At 48.7% G+C, this 25413-nt stretch overlaps 11 protein-coding genes across 11 annotated transcripts; 5 read left to right on the plus strand and 6 right to left on the minus strand.

Annotated features, from left to right (window-relative positions):
• Positions 1-51: 51 nt before the first annotated feature.
• On the minus strand, positions 52-2435 carry L199_007846 (uncharacterized protein; the record flags this gene model as incomplete). The annotated part of the gene is made up of 7 exons (XM_064893532.1): positions 52-603; positions 668-869; positions 919-1144; positions 1209-1586; positions 1646-1886; positions 1948-2294; positions 2342-2435. The coding sequence occupies 7 exons, from the start codon at positions 2433-2435 to the stop codon at positions 52-54; spliced, it is 2040 nt and encodes a 679-aa protein (XP_064749604.1).
• Positions 2436-3113: 678 nt separating this feature from the next.
• Positions 3114-3816, plus strand: L199_007847 (uncharacterized protein; the record flags this gene model as incomplete). The annotated part of the gene is made up of 4 exons (XM_064893533.1): positions 3114-3255; positions 3317-3413; positions 3486-3591; positions 3658-3816. 4 exons carry the CDS (start codon positions 3114-3116, stop codon positions 3814-3816), a joined length of 504 nt encoding a protein of 167 aa, XP_064749605.1.
• A 694-nt stretch (positions 3817-4510) lies between these two features.
• On the minus strand, positions 4511-5222 carry L199_007848 (uncharacterized protein; the record flags this gene model as incomplete). Its single annotated transcript, XM_064893534.1, has 3 exons — positions 4511-4773; positions 4851-5007; positions 5082-5222. The coding sequence occupies 3 exons, from the start codon at positions 5220-5222 to the stop codon at positions 4511-4513; spliced, it is 561 nt and encodes a 186-aa protein (XP_064749606.1).
• A 1072-nt stretch (positions 5223-6294) lies between these two features.
• L199_007849 (uncharacterized protein) lies at positions 6295-7419 on the minus strand (the record flags this gene model as incomplete). Its single annotated transcript, XM_064893535.1, has 6 exons — positions 6295-6324; positions 6391-6489; positions 6552-6670; positions 6732-6826; positions 6887-7057; positions 7139-7419. 6 exons carry the CDS (start codon positions 7417-7419, stop codon positions 6295-6297), a joined length of 795 nt encoding a protein of 264 aa, XP_064749607.1.
• Positions 7420-8657: 1238 nt separating this feature from the next.
• On the plus strand, positions 8658-10274 carry L199_007850 (uncharacterized protein; the record flags this gene model as incomplete). Its single annotated transcript, XM_064893536.1, has 5 exons — positions 8658-9051; positions 9110-9654; positions 9718-9857; positions 9922-10093; positions 10170-10274. 5 exons carry the CDS (start codon positions 8658-8660, stop codon positions 10272-10274), a joined length of 1356 nt encoding a protein of 451 aa, XP_064749608.1.
• Positions 10275-10395: 121 nt separating this feature from the next.
• On the minus strand, positions 10396-10834 carry L199_007851 (uncharacterized protein; the record flags this gene model as incomplete). Its single annotated transcript, XM_064893537.1, has 2 exons — positions 10396-10673; positions 10738-10834. 2 exons carry the CDS (start codon positions 10832-10834, stop codon positions 10396-10398), a joined length of 375 nt encoding a protein of 124 aa, XP_064749609.1.
• Positions 10835-11278: 444 nt separating this feature from the next.
• L199_007852 (glyceraldehyde-3-phosphate dehydrogenase, type I) lies at positions 11279-13138 on the plus strand (the record flags this gene model as incomplete). The annotated part of the gene is made up of 7 exons (XM_064893538.1): positions 11279-11447; positions 11678-11743; positions 11806-12278; positions 12342-12477; positions 12546-12638; positions 12701-13024; positions 13098-13138. The coding sequence occupies 7 exons, from the start codon at positions 11279-11281 to the stop codon at positions 13136-13138; spliced, it is 1302 nt and encodes a 433-aa protein (XP_064749610.1).
• A 465-nt stretch (positions 13139-13603) lies between these two features.
• Positions 13604-16055, minus strand: L199_007853 (uncharacterized protein; the record flags this gene model as incomplete). The annotated part of the gene is made up of 12 exons (XM_064893539.1): positions 13604-13866; positions 13929-14100; positions 14158-14482; positions 14537-14668; positions 14733-14828; positions 14882-15042; positions 15097-15262; positions 15327-15457; positions 15512-15647; positions 15707-15843; positions 15911-15918; positions 15977-16055. 12 exons carry the CDS (start codon positions 16053-16055, stop codon positions 13604-13606), a joined length of 1806 nt encoding a protein of 601 aa, XP_064749611.1.
• Positions 16056-16743: 688 nt separating this feature from the next.
• L199_007854 (uncharacterized protein) lies at positions 16744-19503 on the plus strand (the record flags this gene model as incomplete). The annotated part of the gene is made up of 9 exons (XM_064893540.1): positions 16744-16931; positions 17010-17738; positions 17791-17891; positions 17979-18123; positions 18263-18432; positions 18515-19091; positions 19149-19188; positions 19251-19343; positions 19411-19503. The coding sequence occupies 9 exons, from the start codon at positions 16744-16746 to the stop codon at positions 19501-19503; spliced, it is 2136 nt and encodes a 711-aa protein (XP_064749612.1).
• Positions 19504-20525: 1022 nt separating this feature from the next.
• L199_007855 (uncharacterized protein) lies at positions 20526-22872 on the plus strand (the record flags this gene model as incomplete). Its single annotated transcript, XM_064893541.1, has 14 exons — positions 20526-20968; positions 21016-21151; positions 21203-21238; positions 21289-21347; positions 21455-21476; positions 21526-21702; positions 21755-21805; positions 21855-21969; positions 22027-22118; positions 22174-22226; positions 22288-22341; positions 22389-22446; positions 22499-22669; positions 22720-22872. The coding sequence occupies 14 exons, from the start codon at positions 20526-20528 to the stop codon at positions 22870-22872; spliced, it is 1620 nt and encodes a 539-aa protein (XP_064749613.1).
• A 325-nt stretch (positions 22873-23197) lies between these two features.
• L199_007856 (uncharacterized protein) lies at positions 23198-25197 on the minus strand (the record flags this gene model as incomplete). The annotated part of the gene is made up of 8 exons (XM_064893542.1): positions 23198-23312; positions 23366-23618; positions 23668-23983; positions 24038-24280; positions 24344-24556; positions 24608-24710; positions 24766-24925; positions 24978-25197. 8 exons carry the CDS (start codon positions 25195-25197, stop codon positions 23198-23200), a joined length of 1623 nt encoding a protein of 540 aa, XP_064749614.1.
• Positions 25198-25413: the final 216 nt, after the last annotated feature.

A 25413-nucleotide genomic window follows, 5' to 3' on the forward strand; every position in this document is an offset into this window, starting at 1 on the left:
GCACCGCTGTGTGACCAGCCTGGCACGATGAATACAACGATATACATGCTATTAATCACAATCTACCCCTTTGTGTCCCCGTTGTTTCCGTAACATCGCCTCGAATCCCAAGGTACACCAGTCATCCTTCACTACGCTCAGGATATGAGATCGGACTTCAGGAGCAAAGTGGTCCCAGGAATAGAACGGTTCGGCTTTTCTGGACTGATACGCCACAGCTCTGTCATCGTCTGCACAGATGAGCCGCTCTATAGGAGGTAACTCATCTGCAGGGAGTAGTACCTCTAACACTCTAGCGAGATGCTGTACCTGATCATCGCTTCTTAGATCTTCATAACGTAGCATCACTCTAGGTTTATTCACAGACATCCAGTAATCTGTATGTTGTACCCAATTCTGTGCCATACGATCTAGCTCTGACAGGTTCGTCAGGCCCAAGACATTGATGCCTTCAATTCGTTTTTCGTGATTCATCTGACTCCTCATCAGATGCCAGTAACTCCATAGAGCATCAAGAGGATTGCGAATGACCTGCACCACCCGATCATAGCTCTCGGCACGTTCTTTCCACGCTTCGTCATCTTGAGCGTAGACCGTGTATTCCTATCGAATCGTTAATTCGTACATCATTAGGGCTGATACATGTCGACCGAAGAGAATCACTCACCGGGACGTGGTCTTTGACGAGGAAGTTGTTATCAGGATATTTACACCCCTCCGCAAAGTAGCTCATTTCCAACACGTGACCGCACCTCGCGTGAACGGTGTGAAAGCCAGTGCTATGCTCCACCAGTTCACGGGTGAGCGTGTTGCCTGATCTAGGAAAGCTAGCCAAGACAGTTCGTGGGATAGGCGACGGGTAAGCCGTTCTGCGGGTACATCAGCTATGGCAGCTAACGACCGTGATAGAAGCATTACCTTCTCATTGCAGAATGATCAGGGCAGTCAACCTCCTTGGAGAGCCTACGAATGCGTTCTCGAGAATATGTCTGATTTCGATAGGCAAATGATGGACCCGCGGGAAATATCTCTGATGCCAGCATTCCGTCGGCGGCGTTACGAGGTATGAGTCCTGTTGACAGGATATGCGCAAGGAGGCCTCCGACGATGGGGAATGCAAAATGACGTATAACGGTTTTTGTAACTACGCAAAGTCAACGAATAATTATTTAGATATAGGATGTCACTCGTCTAATCGGCTAACTCACCGTATCGTTCGCCACTCCTCTTGGGACTTTTCGACGATGATAGTTCAAATGTTTTCTCCTCCTTTGCGTGACGTTTGTTCGACAACTCAAGATCGACTCCACTGGCCACGAAACCAATCCCGATCCAGCCTCGTATACCAAAGTTCCTGCCTGTCTTGAACGCAGCGCCGTTGAGAACAATAGATAAGAACTGCCTTCCGGTCATCAGAGTGCTGCAGTGGAGAGGTCCATACGTCGCAATCGTCGTCAGGAGGAAGATGAGACCTATCGAGGCGGACAGCGACAGAAAGCTGACATCGAAAAGTAGTCGAGGTCCTGAGGGTGTTTTCAAAACGTCAAGGAAATTTCCGAAAGAACGTTTTTGATCGGTAAGAACGACTGATGGAGGAGGTACATCAGCGGGTCAAGTAATCAGGCAATAGACAAGTGTGACATACCCAAGGTCGATACACCCAAAGAGCATACGTTCGTCCACAGCATCTGATCATAGACTAATTCATTCTGCGACAAAGTTCTTGTGCCATTGCTTGACTCAGAGTCTTTGGATGTAGACCGGCGGTGGCTTTGCTGGAACAGTTTGGCCTCTGTGGTACTCGCCAGGCCGTCGAAGAGCAAGTAGCCAGCCAACAAAAGTATCCCACGTGGAGTGGAAGACCGACTGTCAGCGGTGAGGCCGTTCTATGATCCCCATGAGATGAGCGCGCCTCTGGAAATCCATGTCCGTCACAACCCAACTCACGGAAGAAGTCGTCATGTACAACATAGCACCCAAAGTCACCAAGAGAACGGCCAAGTAACTACGCCATCTGTACTGTTTGCCGTACACTAGCCGTCCAAGCAATAACACCGGGACCATCTTCGAGGTTTTGCCCAATGTCTGCGTTGTGAAGCTGACATATTTCAGAGCTTCGTACTGACACAGGGTAGACGCAAAGTTGAACAGCGAGATGGTGGCATAAGCGTAGACAGGGTGATGAGGTTTCAGAGAATTCCCAAGATGAAACCGTTGCATGTACACCGCGACGGCTATGCCTGCTATGCGGTTGAAGGCGACCAGAATCACTGTGGAGCGGAATTTCACCCCATCTACAGCGACCATGTCAGCCGACTCTCGCAAAGAAGACCAGACTCACCGTAACTCCACGACATGATCTTCTCTTGAAGGTAACCATACAGCGTATAGGAAGCCAGCAAACCCGCAGCCAGAAAGCTCAAAGACGCCCGCATCGTGCCGGTGTAAATGATCTCGGACGATCGATGGTGAACGGGGGTACCATCCGATGAAAAAATAATGTAAACATGCGTATACTCATTCACGGTTGAATGTTTTAAATCAACATGTCGCTACAGCTTTACTCAGACGCGTCTGAGTTCATCCAAGCTGGTGAAACTGACGATCAACGTAATGTCTTAAAATCTATGTGCCAAGAGTGAGGAAACAAGATTTGACGAGTGCCTGAGTCATCGGGTAGTCACTTGTCTGGGTCATTAAGCATTCCTGCGGATCTACAAACATTCGGCCCTGAACGACATGAATCATTTTGGCTTCGAGGTAATCATTGTACGTACTGTATATATCTATTGTCATGCCTGACAGACATCTTTACCGGCATCAGGCGTTCACACCCACTTAACAAGCTCCCACCTTGTTGTTGCTCTAGCACCTCATTGACTGACTCGGATGATCGTCAGCAAGTCTCGAACAACGAACCGAGAGACCAGATTACTCACACGTTACGAGATGACCCAAACAACAAACAAGACGAGTAGAGTCAGTGACGAGGTTTTTCAGATATATAGAAGCGTTTCGTATGTCAACAACCATTCCCCTTCCCCCAACCCAACATCAGTAACTGTTTGCTTTCGTTTGCCAACTACTTCACGCTCTTTTAACGATTCTCTACGATGTCAACAGGCATACGAACCGTCTCCTTCTTCCTCGTCCTCTCCACGCTTTCCGGCCTTGCTTCGGCGTTCACATATACACCTACTGAAACACAGATGAGAGCACGAAGTGTACCAAGTGCTGGTGGTTATCAATGTTTCTGTGAGTTGGACAAATCACTTCCTCGCCATATGCCAGCTGCTGAGCGAATCGTGAATGATAGTCACTTGTCCTGCAAAAGCCTCGGGGGACTTCAATTACGTTTATGGCACGAATGACGAGTATGGACCTGACGGATCCACCCATGTCAATGTTTGCAAGTAAGTTTACGTCGCCATCCGCAACCAATGCCTTGGGACGCGATCCGCTGACGAGGTTTATGGGCCCAATAGTTATGACGACTATTTCGATCCTTCCGTCTGTTACTACACAGATGACGGTCAACTTTACTCTGACGAAGGTCAGGGCTTCACAAACGCCGACGATTGTCCAGCAACGGTGAGCTTCCTTCTCCGACTTGTAAGCTCCGAGGTCTTGCTGACATGCATGAATGATCTTTTTCAGGCTACGACCGGACCTTGTGCTCAAGAGAACCCCGATGAGTACACTTATTTCAGGAAAAGAGCAATGCCTAAGAGGATGTCGCCTGCGGAGAGACGACTCGCCGCCCGGCAATACAAACCCAACTTCAAGAAGGCAAGAAGCATTGCAGCCTCCGCATAATGAGTGGCAGCGCGTTATGCCGTGTCTTCCCTGGACGCACCCCTTTTTCCTTTACATTTGTAGGAATGTTAGATGCTACTTGTGACCGAGGACTCGCCCCACTGCCCCAGATCTGCGAAACCTGTAATGACCACCATTCTAAGCTCGTTGAGCTGGATGAATTCTAAAACAGTGAGACGATCCTAACAAATAAGTGGAATGACAAGAGTTGCAACAATGACCATCGGGAACCCATAAAACAGGCCCGTACTGCCACATAGTTTTCATGGCCCAATCCCCTTTGGCCTCTAAAACTTGTATATGAATAGCATAACACCAACATAACTCCTTAGCTGAAAGAGAAGCTTACGTGGGAGGATCAGTATATCGCGCAGTAAGCAGAGTCTTCTTCCCCACTGAGATAACAGTAGTGCCGTCAAAGCATCGTACTTTCTACCGCCCGAGCAAGTGCAACCATCATCTCGCGGAAGTAATGACATTGATCTATGGTTGATAACGTCAACGACGTGAGAGTACATGGTCATTATCATGCTCATTATCATGTGTATATTTAAGATCTACATATTGTCGTTTCATTTGAGCAAACGCTTATAATAGAAAAGTTGATTACACACCCAAAAAAGAACGATCTTTCAATGAAAGATCTTTGTAATACCTTTCCACTTCCATTCATCGACATTTCAAAACACCCCAATCATTCAACATTCTGCTGATATCCATAGGCCAGTGCTACATCATTGTCCACCACGTTGAAGTAACTCGAATCGCTCTGATCGCCGGGGTAGGCATATATATAAGCGGTGCACGTCCATTCGTCCGTCGAACGCCTATAATAAACTTGGAATGCGAAATAGCCTTGGTCCCAGGCGAAGTCGGCACAGGTTTGAACTGCTTCTGCACCATCTTGAGAGCCGGGGATGGTCGTGTCGAGAGGAGGGAAAATGTCGACATCATCGCCTATTTCCGACGACGCAATCAGCGTAAACAGAAGAATCGAGACCACCCTCATTTGTCATGAACGAACAATCGCTCACTTGGATTTGCATCAGTCTCATAAGCACCCGTACCAACGTGGAAGAAGAAGTAGGTCACTGTGTCGTCCGTGGAGGGAGATACATCCGCTGGTCCAGGTATATTCGAAGGAACCGCTCGTTTCATACCTAAAGCCCGTCTCTGCTGTCGCCGGATGACCTATGGGGAGCTGGTTAGTATCCAATTCTGATCCGATCACAACGACGTAAGATCACAATTACAGAGATACATACCTCACTTCGAGTCGTCTGCTTATATGGGTAAGGCTTGGGCTTCGTGGCTTTGGCACCGGGTTGTTGAGGTATCGCCGCAATGGCTGAGGTCGCGAGCAGCGTTATGTAGAATTGTTTGAAGAAAAGGGTTTTGGAATACATCGTATACGTGGATTTTTTGATTTCAAAATAACGGAACAAGGAGAATTGATATCGGTAAGTGGAAGAAGGAGGGATGAACGATTGAACTATTCCTCAACATCCTTTTTATACATCGTGGGGTCGATATTGCAGATAACCTTTCCTTGTCATGACATAACTACGATTCCGACATTCCATTCAAACATAAACCGCCTTTCTTTGGTCCATTGTCTGTGAATGCCAGCCATATCCTGCTAGCGTCATCTCTACGGATGGGATGAAATACATCAACACTCATTCTCAGGAATGTGAATATAGCATTTCAATCAAGCTGGCATTGATTCCAATCTCCGCGTTGAGACAAGGTATCCCATGTCGAGTCCGATCGGTAGATGCTGATGATGAAACGAAATGTCCCTCAGATGTGTAGACCAGCACGTTCCATTGAGAAAGAGATAGGCATGTTGAATGCTGAGTATCGTCTCAACATTGATTGAATCGCTGATGAGATGGCAGACACACGTTCCTGTATGACCCCGAATGTTCACCTTGAATCGATCTGTCTAGGATGCTAATGTTCTAATTCCGATTTTGACTCTCAGTGAACTGTGTGACCGTCCGGCTGTTAGTGGTGTTCGCGAGGCTGAGCGTTCCTTCGAAGCGATTCCAGTGAATCTGAAGAATCGTATCATGTTCATATGTTGTATGATACCAGAAGCTCAATCAAATACGGTCACAAACCTTCAACTGAGACAGGATGAAGAGTATGTACAACTCATGTGACAACCCAATCTAACCCTAGGATGGCGAAGGAATCGTGAAGATGATGACTCATTCGTTGACCCATTTGTACCGTCAGGGCTCACATAAACTTCATTTATGTTCGGCGTCAGTCCCCTTTCAGCCAAGGTCAGGAGCATTGTTGGACAGCCCGCTCTGCAATTCACGTCATGATTTTATATTTCTATTGAGAAAACCAGCTTGTGATGCAGAATGCACGCATTATACTTTTATGAAGAATATATACTGTGATTAGTAGATTATAAGGATTCGGAGCACACAGCCTGCGCTAACTGGAAAGCGATTCCCTCTTTTACTCCGCAGATTCGACTGGAACGGAAGTCTAAGTACAAAGCATGAGCATCAGCGTATAGGTCACCAGTCTTCCAAAGGACTTTTTATCACTCACATCACCAAGACAGCCCTCCCCGGGCAAGAGAATATCAGAGGCGTAGACGTTCAGAGCGTAGTATTGGATCGAGTGGATGTTTTTGATAGATTGCGTAGCCTAAGAGGAGTTATTTAGCATTGAGCTATACAATCGTAAACAAAGTGGATAGTTGAGCCCACGTTGACACCTTGAGCAAGATCAACAGCGTCGTGAGCTGAGTCGACGACATCCTTAAGACCACCGCCGGTCGTTTGGGGAAGATGCAAGAGTCGGTGAAGGAACCATGATCCATCAGTGGCTACAGATCAAGTGAGTGGGTTGACTCCTATTGTTCCGAATGACTAACATGTATAACTTACACTCCGATCCTTGAGAAGCGATAGTCTTCCCAGCAGTACACAATTCATCCAAAGGGCCTTTGGAGAGGTAGTAGGTGGGACACACAACCGTCAGTCTGTAGTGAGCGAGTCAGCTTTTGCTAGTATAGTTGCACATTGACTGACCAGAAGCTTACTCTGGGGTAGATGAACTGAAGTAACCTGGGATTACACCGTATTTACCATCACAAGTGCTGTCGATATCGTCACAAGTGAATGAGACGTTGCCTTTATCACCGCTGACGATTCTATCGAATAAACCTTCGAGAATGTTAGGGTTGTTGTCATTGCCGAACCATCTCTGGAAGCTGAAATATGGATACGTGTTAGCTTTGTTTCCGACACTCGTCTGATTGTGTGTAACGTTTGAGCAACGTCGAACTACTCACTAGCTATCATTACCGAATCTTCTCAAGTGATCTCTACCATGGTCAACCAGCTTCATGGTTTGAGCGAGTCCTTCACCGATCAGCTCGAGCTGAGTGGTATTACACGAGTTCCCCCAGACAGAGTAGGAGTCGGAAGCGCCAGCTGACCAGGCTGTAGTATTAGGTTCAAAAGCTGACAGGACTTCGTCGGTGGACTCCTCAGAAGATGAGCTTCTAACCACAGGGGAAGCGCTGGCGAGGAGAGGAAGAGTAAGGACAAGAACGGATGTGAGCTTGAACATGGTGAGTCAGTTTTACTGGTAGTTGTAGAGTGAGATGGGGAGCAGAGGTAACGAAGGGAATCTTCTTGCGACCGGTTTTATAGATATTCCAGAGAACGAGAGTCGTTCGAATTTGGGGTTTACCATCCACCTTCGGACGATCTTGAATGAGGACCGATGGGTCGTATAGAAGCCATCTTGAGGTAAGCAAGATCGAGTGATCCAAATTCAGTGGACAAGCTGTGCAGATCACTGAGATTGGGTAAATGTTGGTTCTGAATTCGGGAAGCTAGGCTTGATCAGGGCTTCCGTGGACTGACTTGTGCGACTTAAAACCCTCCGCCTGAGATGAGGGTAAAGTTGGTTATTAGATTTCAAGGGATTCTCGACATGTTGGACGAGCCTGATGATCCCGAAGTCCTTGAGATCTAGATCCTATTGGCTTGATGTTCGTCTGAGGAATATCTTGGAAACAAAAATAGAAATCGATGTTCTTGGCTACCGAAAAAGTTACCTATTTGTAACCTCTTGGGTCCTCTCATCATTGGTACCTTGACCTGTTGATGTTTTCCGAATACTTCATCCCGATTGCTCTCCTGCTAAGGCCTTGCTTTCATACCAGTCCGGTCCATAAAGAGCACAGGAACTGCATACCATACAATGAGAACTTTGGGGCTGCAGGTCGCCTAGGTGAGATGGACCAAAGGAAATAGTTTGTTCTGTGAGGCTTGGATCTGCTCACGTCGGTCCGTGGATTTGTTTCTTCTATCAGCCTGCATATTGAATACTGCTATGGCACCGTACGGAAAAGAAATCCAAGTTCCCTTGGAGGTAGGAGCGTTCTCATCCGTGATAAAGTTGATATAAGGAACCAAACGATTCTTGCTGAAGCCTGAACACGAACCCAGCATACCAAGTCGGCAAGTAGGGTTAGTATAGCATCATCATGGTTGTCTTGTATACCTCCACGGGCCACGCGCGTTTGCTAGACGAAGAGGATGTGATTGGATCATGATGGGATGAATCGTGAAGTGGAACACGTTATTGAGAGGAGGATGAAGATGAGGATGAAATGGCGGGATGAGACGAATCCGGATTAGGAAGATCACTGATTGTTTGACATCACAACCCATTCATTCATTCATTCATTCATTCATTCATTCATTCATTCATTCATTCATCATTTCATGCATCGGTCATCATAACCACTACCCTCTGTGTATAAGTGAACGCCCCAGGACCAACCTCGACCGCCCAACATGGTCAAGCTCAGCTCCTATCATGCACTTCTAACGCTTCCAGCGCTGACACTCGTGACATCCTCCCCCCTGATCGAATCAACCAATCCTGCCCAACTCTCACTCAACAATCTGCTATCGGCCTCAGTATCCACTCAGCATGAAGTGAACCCCTCGATACTTTCTGCCCTGGAGCAACATGAGGATCCGGTAGATGCCTTGTTATCTCTCAAACCGGAATTAAAGGATATGATGAGCCAGCGTAGATTGCTAAGGATTTTCGGTCAAGGACCACGAGAAGGTGTCTGGATGACAGAGGGGGACAAGTTGCGTCTTAGGAGAGGGGGGAACAAATTCATGGATCTAACGGAAAGTCAGGAACTGTTGGACAGCAGACTGATGGCTGGCAAAGCGAGTAAGCTATAGATATCGATGTGTAACACGTCTACGTTCTCAGCTGAACTCATCTGTAGACACACCTGAACTCACCCATCAGCGATACATCCGTCCTATCTTCTCTGATCTCAGTACCTCTCACATGCACGATGTCCTGCTGAAAGCTACCTCTTTCTTCAATCGTTACTATCATGCCGAGACAGGTGTCCAATCCGCTCGATGGATACATGATTATATTGCTTCCATCATCGCCCAGTCTCCCGTTGGCGAGTTCATCTCGTTGGAATATCATACCCACCACTTCCCACAGCCCAGTATCGTAGCTAGGTTTGAACCGCCCATTCGGAACGCTTCTCTCCCGCTGACCATCATCGGGGCGCACCAAGATTCAGCCAACTATCTATTCCCTCTTCTGCCTGCCCCCGGTGCAGACGACGACATGTCGGGATCGACCAGCATCTTAGAGGCGTTCAGAGCTTTGGCAAACAGGGGATATATCCCTCAGAGGGGACCAGTAGAATTTCACTGGTACGCGGCGGAAGAAGCTGGTCTGCTGGGTAGTCAAGAGATTGTAGCGTACAAAAGGGGACTGAACGCTAAAGTAGGAGCTATGATGGAGTTTGTGAGTTTATGACAGCACCATCTTTCACCTTTCACTTTGGCAACGACTGATGTGCTTTCCTAGGACATGACTGCTTTCGTCGCTCGGAACACCACACCACACATCTTCCTACTCGAGAACGACGCGGATGATGACCTTACGAAATGGGTAGTGAAACTTGCGAAAGAATATGTAGATATTCCTGTCAACACATCTTCTCTAGGGTGAGTACGCTGAATGCATCATCACTCTCCGTCAAGGGACAGATCAGCTGATGTCGAACTACAGTGCCGGTGCAGGATCGGATTACATGTCATGGACTCAAGGTGGCTATCCCGCAGCTTTTGCAGCAGAGGGTGATCCATTAGCGGGTGGATTCCCAGGAGATTTCGATGGGTATATTCATACAGATAAGGATAAGATGGATATTGACGATGAGACTGGGTATTTCTCGTTAGAGGTGAGTTATCTTGCTATGTCTCACGGTTCATCTATCTCGGATAGTGGAAGAACTAAAGATCTATTGTGATGACTAGCACATGCTCGAATTTTCCAAACTCGCCGTAGCATTCGCCGTCGAACAAGCCGGCTGGTCTGACAAGCATACACGGGGCGATGACAACAAGAAGCTCGCGTGGTAGATGCGATGTAAATTATACTGCTACACACCATTAAATGCGAAGTGACCATCAGTCGTTGTATATATATCGTGCTATGCGGAAAATGGTGTATGTCGCTATCCCACCGATATCCTTCCTTCTTCTACCACCAGTCCAATAACCCAGAAGAAACAACCGCGAGGAGACCAGTGTTCATGACATGCAGCCAAGTGTTGACAACCTTTGGGTTGGTTAAACAGATCCAGGTGTCGACGAAACCAACTACCATCCAGGAGAGTAAGAATGTGCCAAGTGGTTTGAACTGTCTTTGGTAGGTAAGGAATAGGACTGCGATACCAGCTGCAAGGTTTCGACCCGCTAAACCCGGGTAGAAGAGTACCTCGGGTTGACCAGCGTTCAGAATACCAAAGATGTGGGCCACTATTAATCAACGCAGGTCAGCTACATACGAGTAAGACACAGAGAGTGTGTGCAAGAAACTCACTATTCAATGGTTTGAGAATACCATAAGTTCCACTTCCTACTAAAGCGAGTCCGATGACGGGAAGAAATCCTTGGATTACAGGTTTGAGCGAGGACATGGCTTTTACGTGCTAAGCAGTGAGGTCTTATTGGTAGTGTGGTATGGTACGGCAAAACAGGCGAAACAGGAGGACAATATCACGCAGATGCATGCATGGTTTATATACATGTGTCCCCTCTTGGAGGTATCATAATCGATGCCTGATCCTTCCAAGCAATGCCCTCACTGGCCGAGCTGGTCTGTGGCCGACTCTTTAGTCTCTGAGAAGAACGACTCACGGAGATGGGATGTTAGATCCGGTTGAAGGAGATAATCACCTCGGCGTTCAGAAACCCGACTTGGCTGTGGGTGTTGTTATACACTGTACTACAATGCGTCATCTTGGTCATTGCACATCGTGATGCTTGGGTCAGGAACAGACCTCTGAATAAGCATGTTTCGAGCATGTAGACCCCATCTCGTTCAGATCTGATGGCTGGATCCAAGATACATAAAGTGGTAGATGTGGGTACTACAGTCCTGTAAAGCCGATTTTCGGGATAACCTGAACGATGCCCCACTGGAATACCAGAGATTCGTTCCCCCGATCACGTTGATGGAGATCCCACAAAATGACTCCCATCAATCGGTTTTACTGGGTTTACTCGTCGCATTATTTTGGCAACTGGGGTGTATGCAGTATTCACCGCAGACACACTGCATGCCAACGCGGATAGACGGATATGATGACTGACCCATATCGACGAGGACGCGAGATATAAGAAGGGAAGGAGTGTGAAGGAGCGGAGGTCGAGGAAAGCAAATTGAACGTCATAATTATCTCTACTCGCTACCGAAAACAAACAGTGAGTTAATAAAGTCTCCAATGAATGAACAATAAGGTCACTGAGGTCTTGCATAGTGCCTATTGCAATCAGTGAACAGTCTACGCTCCCAAGAGTCGGTATCAATGGATTCGGTCGTATTGGTACGTGTTTATCCCAAATCGACTATGAGCGAAACTCACACGTATGTCCACCTTCACTGTAGGTCGAGCACTCTTCCGGCTCCTCCTTGAACGTGATGATCTACTGCTCGTCGCCGTCAATCACACCGCCCACTCATTGGAGCATCTCATGACGGCTATAATGCATGATTCCACCCATGGCAAGTTCAAGCTCGGCGCTGAGTTATCCATTTGCCCACCCGATCATCCCGGCTTGTTGCAGCCTACTCCCAACAATCCTGATCCCTCAGCACTAGTCTTCCGAGGAAGGCTCATCCATCTTTTCTCGGAGCGAGACACAACGAGACTAAACTGGTCTTTAGCCGAAGCTGAGTATATCATGGAATCTACCGGTAAATACACCACCAAAGAGAAAGCGGAGTTGCACATCAAGTATGGAAAAGCGAAGAAGGTGTTGATCTCTGCTCCAAGCAAGGACACGCTCAACTGTGTGTATGGAGTGAATCATCATGTATATGAGGGAGTAGAGGATGTCTTGAGCAATGCATCTTGCACGGTGAGTCATCTCTAAAGCTGCTGCCGAAAGTATGATGTATTGCTAACGTCTGGCCTCGTACAGACCAATTGCCTGGCACCAGTAGCACTGGTATTGCAAAGAGCTTTCGGTGTGGAGACAGGAATGATGACGACTATTCATGCGAGTACATCCAGTCAGAAGGTTTTAGACGGTTTCAGTACAAAGGATATCAGGCAAGGTGCGTCTGTCTGTCTTGGTCTCTTACTTTCATGTTACGTCCCATTAACAGCTAACCTCGGGCAATAGGACGTTCGGCGATGGGTAATATCATACCCGCTACTACAGGTGCTGCTCAAGCGGTAGTCAAGGTGTTACCGGAACTAGCAGGGAAATTCCATGGTGAGTGAACTCGCCGCTGCGTCTTCCAACTTCAAGCGTTCTTGTTGACACATTGACTATAGGTATCTCCGTCAGAGTACCCGTTACCAACGTATCTCTCGTCGACCTCACCGTCACCTTGTCCACACCCGTCTCATCGAAAGAGGAACTCATCAGACCATTCAGAGAAGCGGCAGCTAGAAGACCAATACAGTCGAGTACACCCCATCCGGACGGTCCAGCTTTAGCAGGTGTGCTTAGCGTATCAGACGAAAAGCTGGTCTCGTCAGATTACCTCTCCTCGATTCAAAGTAGCATATTAGACGTGGACGCGACGGTGATGCTCAATGAGAGGACCGCGAAGATCGTTGCATGGTATGATAACGAATGGGGCTTTTCCTCCAGAAGTGAGTCTCACTCTGGCGATGACATAGCCTGTGTGCGCGAGTGTGCTCATTGCTAAAACGCATGCGTGCATAGTGTGCGATCTCGTGGCTTATATGTCTAATCGGACCGTATAGCTGAAAGCTTGTGGAATATCAACAGCGGGCCGTGTCTTCGTTCGCCGCCCATCTCTTGTCTGCCTGCTTATTGTTCCTGTCTCTCTTTATGAGTTGTTGTACGTTGCATGTAACAAAGCCTATAACGTATTCCACGGAGTTGAACTGAGTGTGCATAGTATGCCATACAGAGCTTCTCGATCTTAAGTACCCTGCAATCCTTGTTTCATACAATCCACGTGCACAGGCTAAACGTCCCAAGGAGCGGACAAGATACTCGAGAGGGCTACAAGACGAAGGGGAAGCAAAAGTTTGCTCTTATACATCACCTTGAGACCCTATAAAGCGATGACCCGCATTCACTTGACATCCTGGCATTGCGCCTACATATGAGAGGATTGGATGCATGATGGTATAAAGATGGCTCGGTCGATGTTGGGAGAAGGCATCTTGCTACAAGTCTGCCAAACTAAACTTTCCATCTTGTCATAGAAGATATATCCTGCCTTCCCACGGCGCCAGATGTATATCCCCTTCAATTCGGCCTTCGGATGATCCGACGTTGGAGATCAGAAGCTTCGAGTTCGACGTATCGAGCCCGGGCGGTAACACTACAGTCGAAGGTGTGCCTCGGTTGTTTCCTGTTCGCGACAAATTCAGGACAACAAGAAGCTTCTGCCCGACTTTGGGATCCTCCCGGATGTACGAATAGGTTTCCTCGTTGGGCTCGTCCAACGGAATGAATTTGCCTTGAGGTCCAAAGCCGTCAGCATTGCGCATCGACATTGCACCCGCGCCCGATCGCACTGACCATATATCATCGCATCGTACTCCTTTCTCAGGCGGAGTACCTTCTGCCAGAAAGACCACACCGAATGCTGGTCCTTTGTCTGAGCGGCGGCGTTCCAGCCATCGTGATAGTCATCGTGGATCCGCATCCAAGGATCGCCCTTCGAGAATCCAGCATTCAGGCTGGAGTCCCACTACAGCAGTTTACGTTAACAATTCCCTTCTACCACCATCATCGATTGGCAGCTCACCTGCATGGGAGTGCGGCCATTATCCCTAGCGGTCATGCGGTTGTGCTCGAGCAAGTCGGAAATGTCCGGGTTCGTTTGACCGGACTTGGCCTTTCGATGCTCCACCTCCGCTTCAAAGTTGTGAATCGTTTCCACATCTTTATACTCGGCAATGTTCCAGTCGCGAGGGACGTTGATCATGCCCAGCTCCTGCCCTTGATAGATGTACAATGTTCCGCCGAGCGAGCAATGGAACAAGGACAAAAGTTTCGCGCATCGCGCTCGATCTGCCGGGTGATCAGATGCCATTCGGGATACAATCCGAGGTTGATCATGATTCTCAAGACTACGAAACGTGGGTCAGAACGACGCAGCAAAAGGGGACGAGAAAAAAGCTCACTAATTGCTATTCCAGCCGCCCGCCTGTGACATCTCGACTTGCCAGGTGTTGAAGATCTTCTTCAACTCGGATAGCTTCCAATCAGATTTATGAGCTCGCGCGAACCCACCAGCCGCACGATCGAAGCTCTGACTACAGGTTGAGAGGCAGTCAGTAAAGACGAGCTATGATGAGGAACAGCACTGAGATTTCATACTGGTGAAAGTGAAAGACCATTTGAAGCTCCTTGTTATTGCTTATAGAGTACGGTGCGTACGCCGCTACCCCCTCATCCCCTGGGCATTCTCCCACGCTATACAGGATTGGTCAGTATCGGGGGCACGAGATCATTCCACGCAAACTTACGCGAAGCAGTCATACTGCGAAAGTACTTTGCGATTCATCTCTTTGAGCCATGTATGCACCTCGAGCTGGTTAATGGACATGGATCCAAACGGCTGGTACTCCCGGTCTGGCTGAGTAACAGGCGCATCGGGTAGTCCTGGTGCTTTGGCGATGAAATTGATCTTGATCGGTATCAATATCTACGCCAGATCCATTGGTGTAAGAGCGAAACTCACAACGTCCATGCGGAATCCATCGGCACCCCTTCTGAGCCACCAGTGCATCATGTCATAGATCTCGGCTCGAACTTTGGGGTTTTCCCAATTGAGGTCCGGTTGCTCCTTTAGGAACAGATGGAGATAATATTCATCCGTAGTCTCGTCATACTCCCACGCCGAGTCTCTAGAATATCAGCGTCCTCGTGTCAGCACTGGAGAACTCGATCGATGGGAGATCCTTCACGCACTGGCCAAAGGTGGCTTTCCAATTGTTAGGGGGAATCCTCTCATTCTTCTCGTTGTACCGAGCTGGTCGCCAAATGTACCAGTCTCTTTTCGGGTTGTTTCGCGAACTGCGCGACTCCTTGAACCATGCGTGCTACAGGACGGACGGTGTTAGAGCCCGTGAAACCAAGGATCCCGTTGTGCTCACCTGGTCTGATGTATGATTTACGACCAAGTCCATGACAAGTTTCATGCCCCGTTGGTGAAGGGCAGCGAGCAGCCTATCCCATTCCTCGAGCGAGCCATACCGCTTATCTATTTGACGGTAATTAGAAATATCATACCTGCACCAGAAGATCAGCCCTCAGGCATGCCTATAGCCACCTTATCACATTCGACTCACCCCATGTCGGCCTGTGGGGACTCGTATATCGGAGACAGCCAAACGATGTCGACTCCGAGTGATTGCAAGTAATCCACTTTGGAGAGGATACCGAGCAGCGTACCATGGCCATTGGCAGCATGATCACAGAAAGAGGCCTGGAAATGCGAAGGATGTGTCCCTATCAGTCATAATGTGATGAACGCATGGAAAAGTGAGGCTTACAGGATATACTATAGTTAGAACGTACTCCGTTAGCCCTATAAGATTGTGATAGCCACATGAACATACCTTGGTACACAGTTGCCGACTTCCACCAAGCTTTGTCCCCGGACTCTACCAGCCACTCATCATTGACTGGGGAAATCATCTTAGAAAGTCAGTGCGTGGGAAATGGTATCACAGGATCTCTCAATGCGGATGACATAGCGACGTTTGGCGGACGAGCTTTAAGTACTCTACAATGCAGATGGCTACGCCGAAGTTAGCCCGGAGACATTCCGACGGTAAGACTTCTCCAATAATTGAATATTGTCAACAACAGCTTCTCCAGCGAGTAAGGAATAGGGAATCCGTGGGAAACCTGCTCTCCGCCACAATGAAATCTCGCCAGAATGAAATTATTACAAATATCCCTGACTTCAATTAGGATTGGTGCAGAAAACTAGGCGATCTACAGCCTACATGCATGCTTTGATGCATGCTTAAGATGAGGGAAATTGCAAGGGGTAGTGGTGACGCAGCCAGCCTGTACTTTTCATGCATGTTTGATGAAACATGCATGAACTCAAACATGCATGAACTGTAAGACTTGATAAAATCAATTACAAACTTGTTACAATCATTCCTAATGAAATTTCATTCTGGCGAGAATTACATTCTGGCGGAGAGCAAAACCAACCGGCAATAGGGAAACCGTGGGAATCAGCAAATTACGGCTGTGTTGACGTGGTGCTGGATTCAGCATTAGCATCTTCATCGCTCAAGATGACAGTCACCTCTGTTGAGATTAGGATAGCCAGATACACTGCATCATCTGCTCACTTGTCGCATATCCAATGTCATCGCTCGAAGATTTGACGCCAACGACCACCCCGAAGCAACGCCAACCTTCCTGCGACCTGTGTCGAAAGAGAAAAGTCAAGTGCGTCAAACCACCCTTTGCGACACAATGTGAGGGCTGTAGCGCATTGGGTCAGGAATGCGAGTACAAGTACAGCAGGAGGAAACCGGGACCCACCAGTCGGTATGTTTAATCTTACCGCTTACACCAAGGCCGATTATCTAACACCAAGCCCGAACACCATAACGGTGAATTCCACAGCTATTCGAAGGATTGTCCTATCATCACTCCTGAGGGTGGGCCTCAGCTGGGTGAAGGATCGATCCGTTCTGACCAGTCACATGTCTTGCGGAGACGCAGGGTATCGCGTTCCCCTCTCCGGTCTATGTCTTCCGGAGCTTCCAACCTTTCCCAACAGTCACTCGCCCCATTCTCGCCGAGACATGAGACTGTGCCCCGTGCACAATCACATTTATCCCCTCAACATACTGCGCCCTGGGATGTCTTCCCTTTCCTAGCCTCTCCGCCGCCTCTGCCTGCATCAGACACAGCCGCGGCACCGGTGGATGCCCTGCCCTCGACTGAGCCTTCGGAGGTTTCTCTCGCCCAGCCAGGTGTCCAACGGCATGACGTAGAATCTGCAATAGACTGGTCTTGGCTATACATGAGTCCGAAAGCTCTGTTCAACCCTCTTATTGTCGAGTCCAGCACAATCTCCTTTCCGTCTCCCTCGAATTGCGACGGTACGATACCGCCAAACGTAGACCGGGAGTCTGTTCCTCGAGATGGTACCCACACATCAGGACGCGCAGCTGACATGGGCTACTTGACAACCGCCGACAGGGCCGAACAACAAAGCGGTGGCCTCTCTTCGCCTTCTGCACCTTTGTTCGGCAATTCTCATGCACCTGCACCGCACGTGGGGATCGAGGAGTGGATTCCATGGAGAACGCTTACGCGGATCCTTCACGCTTATCACACACATTTGTAGTAGGTATCTCCAATTCCATTACTGTCTAGGACAAAACTCACGCGAGTCCAGTCCATTATTGCCAGTGTTACATTGGCCTACCTTTTTGCAGCGACTCATGAGCAGAGAGGACGAGAGGAGTCGAAGTTGGCGGGCGTTTCTGCTATCCTTAGGTACGTCTACATAGAATTGTGTTTGAGGTCACCGCGTAGTCAATACAACGCCCGAGGTCTTCAGAGCTTCCGCTCACCACTCTACAGTCGCCTACTCTATCATCCAGCTGCCTCGATCGGCTCTCTCGTTTGTCGAGATGTCCGCCCTCCGCCATTTACATCGCAGGTGTCACGCCGGCTCTGTTGCTCTACAAAATCGAAGCTACAAAACTGTCACTATCAATGATATCGCGTGAGCCTGGTCATTATTTGCCCTCACAGAGTGATCTCGCTGACACTCAGTATAGGACGCTATAGTGAGTCGTAACACTGATGCACGCCCTACCCCGGTGTGAATATCTTGACGTGCAACCAATGACCTTGCGTATCAGCTGCGACCATATCTATCTGAGCACCCTGGGAAGAACCACCGCCGCCAACGTGGCGTTAAGCAAGGCCATTCGTCTCGCACAAGAGCTCAGAATACACGATGAAGGATCCTCCGAAGTCAGTGTCGATCGTATCGAACTGGAGGTACGAAGAAGGGTGTTTTGGTTGCTTTGTCAGTGTCTTGTAGCCTCGGTACCCACGTACACGGGATACTCTGTGTTGGATGCCTGCTGACAAATGGCTGACCTTGACAGATGGCTCCGATCGTACCATATCTGCCTTGACCTTTGCTCCTCTTCAGATTAACGACGCCGATTTATCGATTCCGTTGCCGACAACAATCGATGATAACTTGATCACGGCGTCGGGGGCTTTCCCCCAGCCTCCTGGAGCGTGTTCCGTCCTAAGCGGCTTTCATCATGTCTCGCGGATCTTTCATTTGCTTGGCTCGATTCTCACAGCCCATCGCTCCCTCTCGGCGCTTGATAGATCGGTTCAATCGGACCTTTCTTTACTTCCACCATTAGCTGCCACGCCTCGCCCAGCGAGTGATTTCCAGACAGCACTGCAGCAGATCCTGGCCGATCTGCCTTATCCGCTACAGTTGAATAGCTCCATGAATTCTCAGCCGCTGGGTCAAATGGATAACACGAGCGATCGACCTCCGCAACACAGTAGCGACATCTTCGAAACATGCAGGGCCAACTTGCTCGTCTCCCAGGCGCTAGTGAGGTACGCAATACAGCGGTATGCTGTTGCTGTTGGAGACAGGGAGGATGAAGCAGACGATAAGATTTGGGTTGAAAAACATGTTCTGAGCATGCTGGAGATGTAGGCATTCCTTTCTCAACGGAAGACCCCCTAGCAATGCTGACAGGTTACGAACAGGATACCGACCGAAAGTCTAGCGGCGAACGGTGAATCATTGGTAAGCGTAAGACTTTGGATTATTGTCAAAGTCAGCATACTAAGATTGACACTGTCCACCAGAGAAGCAAGGTCTTGTACGTTGCAAGCAAACTCATAGAAAAGTATCATGGTGCCACAGAAGGGGGGACCTATATTGCAAGCCTCCTCGCTTTGGTGAGTTGAGGCTTTGGTTCCTTGAAGCGAGATTTTTCGTCGGGGGAATGAGCTCACTTCTTATCAGTATGCCAGGATCAGGGAGAATCAACAGGCTAATGCTTTGGAATCATCTGAAAGCGTGTTACCGAGCCGAGCCCCTTCCCCCGATCGGGTATGAGCGAATGTTTTAAATCGTCGCTGCACTCTTCATATACCATGGACATTTAGCGTGAGATGCGTGGGATACAGTAAAAGGGCTATGGGTGGATGGTGTGGGGTGCGAGCGGCAAAGTCACATGGGCTGCTTGCCCCGTGGGCCTCAGTAGATCGTTATGAAGGAGAAAACCAGTCGACGATTTTGTTCGCAGTCTTAAATTAATGCCACGCTTATGCAGATTTGACCTAGGACACCAGTTTCATAACCCGAGAAAGCGACGCACACACTTCCTGCATGCAAGCTGCTTTGCCCATGATTTCTGATATGGACGGCGGGGTACACTGCAGTCCGATGACCCCCGTATGCTTCAGTGAAGTCCATTTCCCCAAGTCGATTGATTTGCCGGTTTCCCAAATCCAGGTCGACCTGCTCACCCTTGAAGATTTCTTGATTCTGAGCATGTTGTTGCCGGATGATCCGCTCCCCTCTCGAGTTGGTGTCCGTTTGCACAAGGTTTCTGTCGGCCAAACCAACAAAATTGTCTGTTAAAGCGAGTGTATAATCGTACTCAATCACGGGACCAAACTGGCATCTTGCAGACCCAGGAGATTGGCAAATCAAACCTGCTTCTTTCGCTGCATGCTTCGCTCTGAAAATCTCGCCGAGCACTGAAGTTTACTTTCTCACAGTCCCGCCATTGCCACGAGCGCTTTAGCGGTAAGATTGGAACACTTAAGCGACAACACAGTCCGGCAAGGGACCGGAACTGATATAAAGTGTGCCTATCGTTTGGAGAGAGCGATCGGTCCATCTCCGGCGAAGAACAGGTACGAACTTTCAGGTACGAACTTCAAATGAGAACGCTGCGTGTAGGGGAAAAAAAATTCGGCCAGACTTCGGAACGACTTCGGCAATCGAAGAGTCCAGCAACTGCCGCTTGTCAGGTATAAGAAGGACAGCAATACCGTGCGGAACCCCACAACTTCCCCCTCTCCACAAACTCCAACATTACCCGCGTCTACCGACTGACCAAGAATCGCACTATGAATAACGAAGAGAAAAACATCCATGACTTTGCTACCGATGGCAAGGTCGACAACGATGACAAGGGCATGCGTGAACAGGCCATACACCTGGAGCATGCCGGCGATGCTACCTTCGAGCAGTGGGATCAGCTTCGACAAGACGCGATGGCTGCCGAAGAGCTCGAACAATCGATGGGTATTAAGGAGGCCTTGAGAGTCTATCCACAAGCCGCTTTCTGGTCCTTCGCTATTTCCCTTTGCATCATCATGGAGGGATACGATATTGGCTGTAAGTTCTTTAGTCTTGTTATTGTGCTGACTATACCAGTGCTTGGAAGCATTATCGGACTTCCGACTTATCGTGAGAAATATGGACATTTTTCCGAGACTGCCGGCAGCTACCAATTATCCCCTACTTGGCAAACTGCCATCGGTCAAGCCTCAACTATCGGATGCTTCATGTACGTGAATGATCTGTGATGCCATTCAGAAGGCTAACGAAACACAGTGGTATATTCGCCTGTTCTTGGGCTCAAGATCGTTATGGTTATCGCCGAACAATCCAGGTCGCCCTTGTCGCCCTTACTGGCTTCATCTTCATCGTTTTCTTTGCGCCCAATGTCCAAGTATTATTTGTCGGACAGGTGAGTCGTTCCGATGCGACATGTAGCGATAAGTCGCTGACTTGAGGCCAGATGCTCTGCGGTTTGCCGTGGGGAGCTTTCGCCAGTGTGAGCTCTACAATCTTCATCCCAGTTTCGCTCGCTAAATATCCCCATAGTCGGCCGTATCATATGCCAGTGACGTGACTCCGATTCCCCTACGAGGCTACCTCACAACGTAAGTACAGTCGAGCGTCCAAAGCTGATCGAGTCTAGTTATGTCAACCTCTGCTGGGTCATCGGACAATTCATCGCTGCAGGCGTACTTCAAAGTACGTCGTCCAGGACTGATAAATGGGGGTACAGAGTGAGTCAAAATCGGTAACGTTCAGACAGAAGGCTGACACCGTCCCCAGATCCCGTTCGCGATTCAATGGTTCTGGCCACTTCCCCTCTTCATTCTCATCACCTTAGCCCCAGAGAGTCCATGGTTCCTTGTTCGTAAAGGAAGATTGGAAGAGGCGAAACAGGCCGTCGCAAGACTTTCCAAGAAAGGCGACGTTACCGATCCTAGCCAGACAGTAGCCATGATGGTATGTCCACTTTAATTCTCTTGCATCCTGCTCCTGACGCCTCAAACACCAGATTCGTACCAATCAACTTGAGCTCGGAAACCGACCCAATTGTAGCTACCTCGTGAGTCGAACGCACCGATTTCTTGACTACAAGGCTTACGACCGCACAGGATTGTTTTAAGGGTAGCGATCTTCGTCGAACGGAGATTGCCTGTGTGGGATGGGCTGCGCAGATTCTCTCCGGCAGTAGTTTCGCGAACACGCCTACTTACTTCTTCCAGCAAGGTAGATACGTCTACTTTCCTTATATCCACCTCAGAATTCTGACTTTATCGCTTTCAGCTGGACTCAGTACAGCAAACTCTTTCAAGCTGGGTCTTGGGACTACTGCATTGGCCTTTGTCGGTACTTGCTGTTCTTGGATCACTCTTACGGTGTGTTTATGTGTTTACCCATCCAATCATGATAGGCAGCTGATATGTCTCTTAGTATTGCGGGCGTCGAACCATCTATTTGTCGGGTCTAGTGGTTCTCACCGTACTGTAAGGCATTCATTCTTTCTGCTGCAGTAGTCTGCTTGTGACAAAGCTCATACGCAGACAGTCTTTTCGTCGTGGGTGGGATCTCCTTCCCAGCAGAGACAAACAGCAATGCGGCGTGAGTACATACAAACACTCTGCATATATTCCGCTGACGTAGCTCAGTTGGGGACAAGCTGCGGCCATCTTGATCTGGGTGCTGGTATACGACTTCAGCGTCGGCGTAAGTGCCCTTCTGGGATGGCAGCAATGTGCCTTTGGCTGACTTTGCGTAGCCCATCGCCTACTGCGTTGTGGGCGAAGTCTCCTCAACCCGTCTGAGGTCAAAGACCGTCGGTCTGGCTAGGAACCTGTATAACATTCTGAGCGTCGTCTCTGGAATTCTCAACACTTATCAAATGAACCCTGACGCTTGGAATTGGAAGGGCAAAGCTGGTTTCTTCTGGGTAAGCTTTCCCCGAAATCTTGCTCGTGACATGTGTTAACGATCTATCAGGGAGCGTCCGCTGCACTCATCACCATTTGGGCCTACTTCCGACTACCTGAATGTAAGGGCAGGTCCTATCGTGAGCTTGACATCTTGTTCGAGCGAGGAATCTCCGCTAGGCGATTCAAGGAAACAGTCATTGATAAAGAGGCTGAGGAGTAATCAGGGGATGCCAACGCACTATACTTTGGTGAGCGGGCGAGAATAGTCTGATCAAATCGGAAAGACCGAACAGATATAGTTGGGGTGATGTCTGCTGCGGTCTCTTACATGAAAGATTCGTGCTCTGGAAGTATATGGTTGGTATCATCCTACGAATGCATATAGTACCGATGAGACACAAATTCAGAAATCAAACATACATATTCGTAAACTCCTAACAACGTGCCAAGTTTGATTGCCCCAGAAACTTCCCTATGCACATCATACCTATATATACATATATATAATATATACCCTTACCTCTTCTCGTTCGAACGCCTTGCATTTAAGGCTGAGCCTCTTGCCCCTCGATCTGTCGTTGTAAAGCTGTTTTCGTCTTGTGGAACCGCCAGGGTTTGACTCCTGCCTCGAAAAGCTCATCGAGCTCCGCAGCAGTGAGACTATTGCATCGTGAGCTCAAGAAAGGGTCGATCAGGAATTGTCCAGCACTCACCCTTTAGGTTCAGGGATGATGAACCAAGCGCCAATGGCTGCTGGCGCACCAAGTCCTGTGTAGAAGAACGCGGTCTTTAGGCCCCAGTTCCACGCGGTGGTGTTCAGCATATAGGGAACTAGAACATTCATGATAACACCTCCAACACATGAGATGGCGGCAGCAAATCCTGCTGTGTAGGCTCGAAGTCGTTGTGACGACAGCTCGCCGACGAATCCCCACCCTGTCGATCCAGAACATTGGAGACCAACGACTATACGAGAGGATCAGCTAAGCACCAAAGGTGGCTGACTGATACTCACTGTAGACACAAGAGAAGAACACGAGTAGCTTATCGGAAGCATTACTTTTCGGAGTGACACCAAGGATACCAATTAGAGTGACAGCGATAAGCATAGTGGTTAAACCACCGCAACAGATATTCCTTCGTCCAACGTAATCAACGGCGACAGCAACGATGAGAATAATGGCTAGTTGTATACCATTGGTGATACAGGTAACAGCGAAGGGATCGGAAAGTCCAGCGGTCTTGAAGAAGTAACTGGCATACGTGTAGAACAGGGTTAGACCGAGGACCTGTTGAGCACTCAAAGCCCAGGTACTAGCCAACGTTCGACGCTGCAAGACGAAAGATCAACACTGCCTTCGGGTCCACAGGTAAGAATGACTTACCAAATTCGATCCTTGGAAGATGGCATACCACTTCTCCTTTCCAGAGGCCACGGCCACTTCTTTCTCATGAGCGATTGTCAGAGCGAGCGATTGGTATTGCTCGTCAACATCGAAGCCTTCTACGCCCCGATAGATTCGACGCATGTTGTTCTTGGCTCGCTCTTCAAGTCCTCGGGAAGCACACCACATTGGAGACTCGGGAAGGAAGATATAAATGATGAGCATGAGTCCGATTTGAGACCACTGAGTGAGACTTTCGAGATCAGCGAGAGGCAACGAAGTAGACAGGGTAATGAAATGACATACCTGAGTATAGATTGGAGTCCTAAAATTCTCGGGCGCATAGGTGGACATGATTTGCAAAGCGACTGGAGCGAAGAAGCCACCAACAGAGAACCAGAAGTTGTACATCATCAGGAGGAAACCCCTGACCCTAGTTGGTGCAACCTCGGATACGTAGGTGGGAGTGATGAACTGCAGACTGCCCACTCCGATACCAGACAAGAGCTTGGCAACGAACTATACCAACTATCTCAGCAAGAAGCATCGTTCGGGATCGATTTTGCTTACCCAAACCTGCCATTTTTTAGCAGTAGATTCGCAGATGACTGACGCTGCCAGGACTAACCACAGCAGGAACATTGCAGGCTTTCTGCCATATCTTGAGGCAAGGCTGTATGAACATCTGTTAGCTTGGCACATTGAAACACCGAAATCCATCGACTCACAAGGGTACCGAAGTCATACCTACGATTTGACCTACGGACTGGATCGTACCAATCGCAGAAAGAACCGGGGCTGACAATGCGGGTTCTCCTTTGCTATCTGTCACAGTAGCAAATTGCTTGACGAAACCCGGGTTTGCGATGATATTACCATTGATACCGACTTCTTGGGTGTCAGCTCATCCCGATGCCCCACGAAGATATATAACGCTTACTTTGATAACCATCAGTAGCACCCGCAAAAGTCGCCATGAAGCAGATCGCGAATGCCCATTTAAACTTGCGGATTGTTTGCGGGATTGTTAAGGTCTCGTATCCTGTAGCAAGCTGACCTTTGCTATAAGCATCATCTCGAGGGTCTTTATGGCCGGCTTCAGCGGCTGGGTTGTCCTCGTGGAGGATATCGGGCTTCTCATCGTAAGGAGAGAGGGACATGGCGAAGGTCTATTCGGTTACAGGTGTATGTCAAGGGGGAGGACACTAGGTGTAGCTTGAACCATGGAGCAACGAGAAGGCGGTGACGAATTGTTCTTTTGTTGCTTGACTTTTATACTTTGCAGAAGGATAATTTGGAGGTCCAATGCAGATCCGAAAAGCAGATCATCATCGAGGTGAAAAGAAGCTCTGCGGGGTATCATTGCTGCCGACGGG

This window comes from Kwoniella botswanensis, chromosome 2, assembly GCF_036426115.1.
Source record: "Kwoniella botswanensis chromosome 2, complete sequence".
Taxonomy (NCBI): Eukaryota; Fungi; Basidiomycota; class Tremellomycetes; order Tremellales; family Cryptococcaceae; genus Kwoniella; species Kwoniella botswanensis.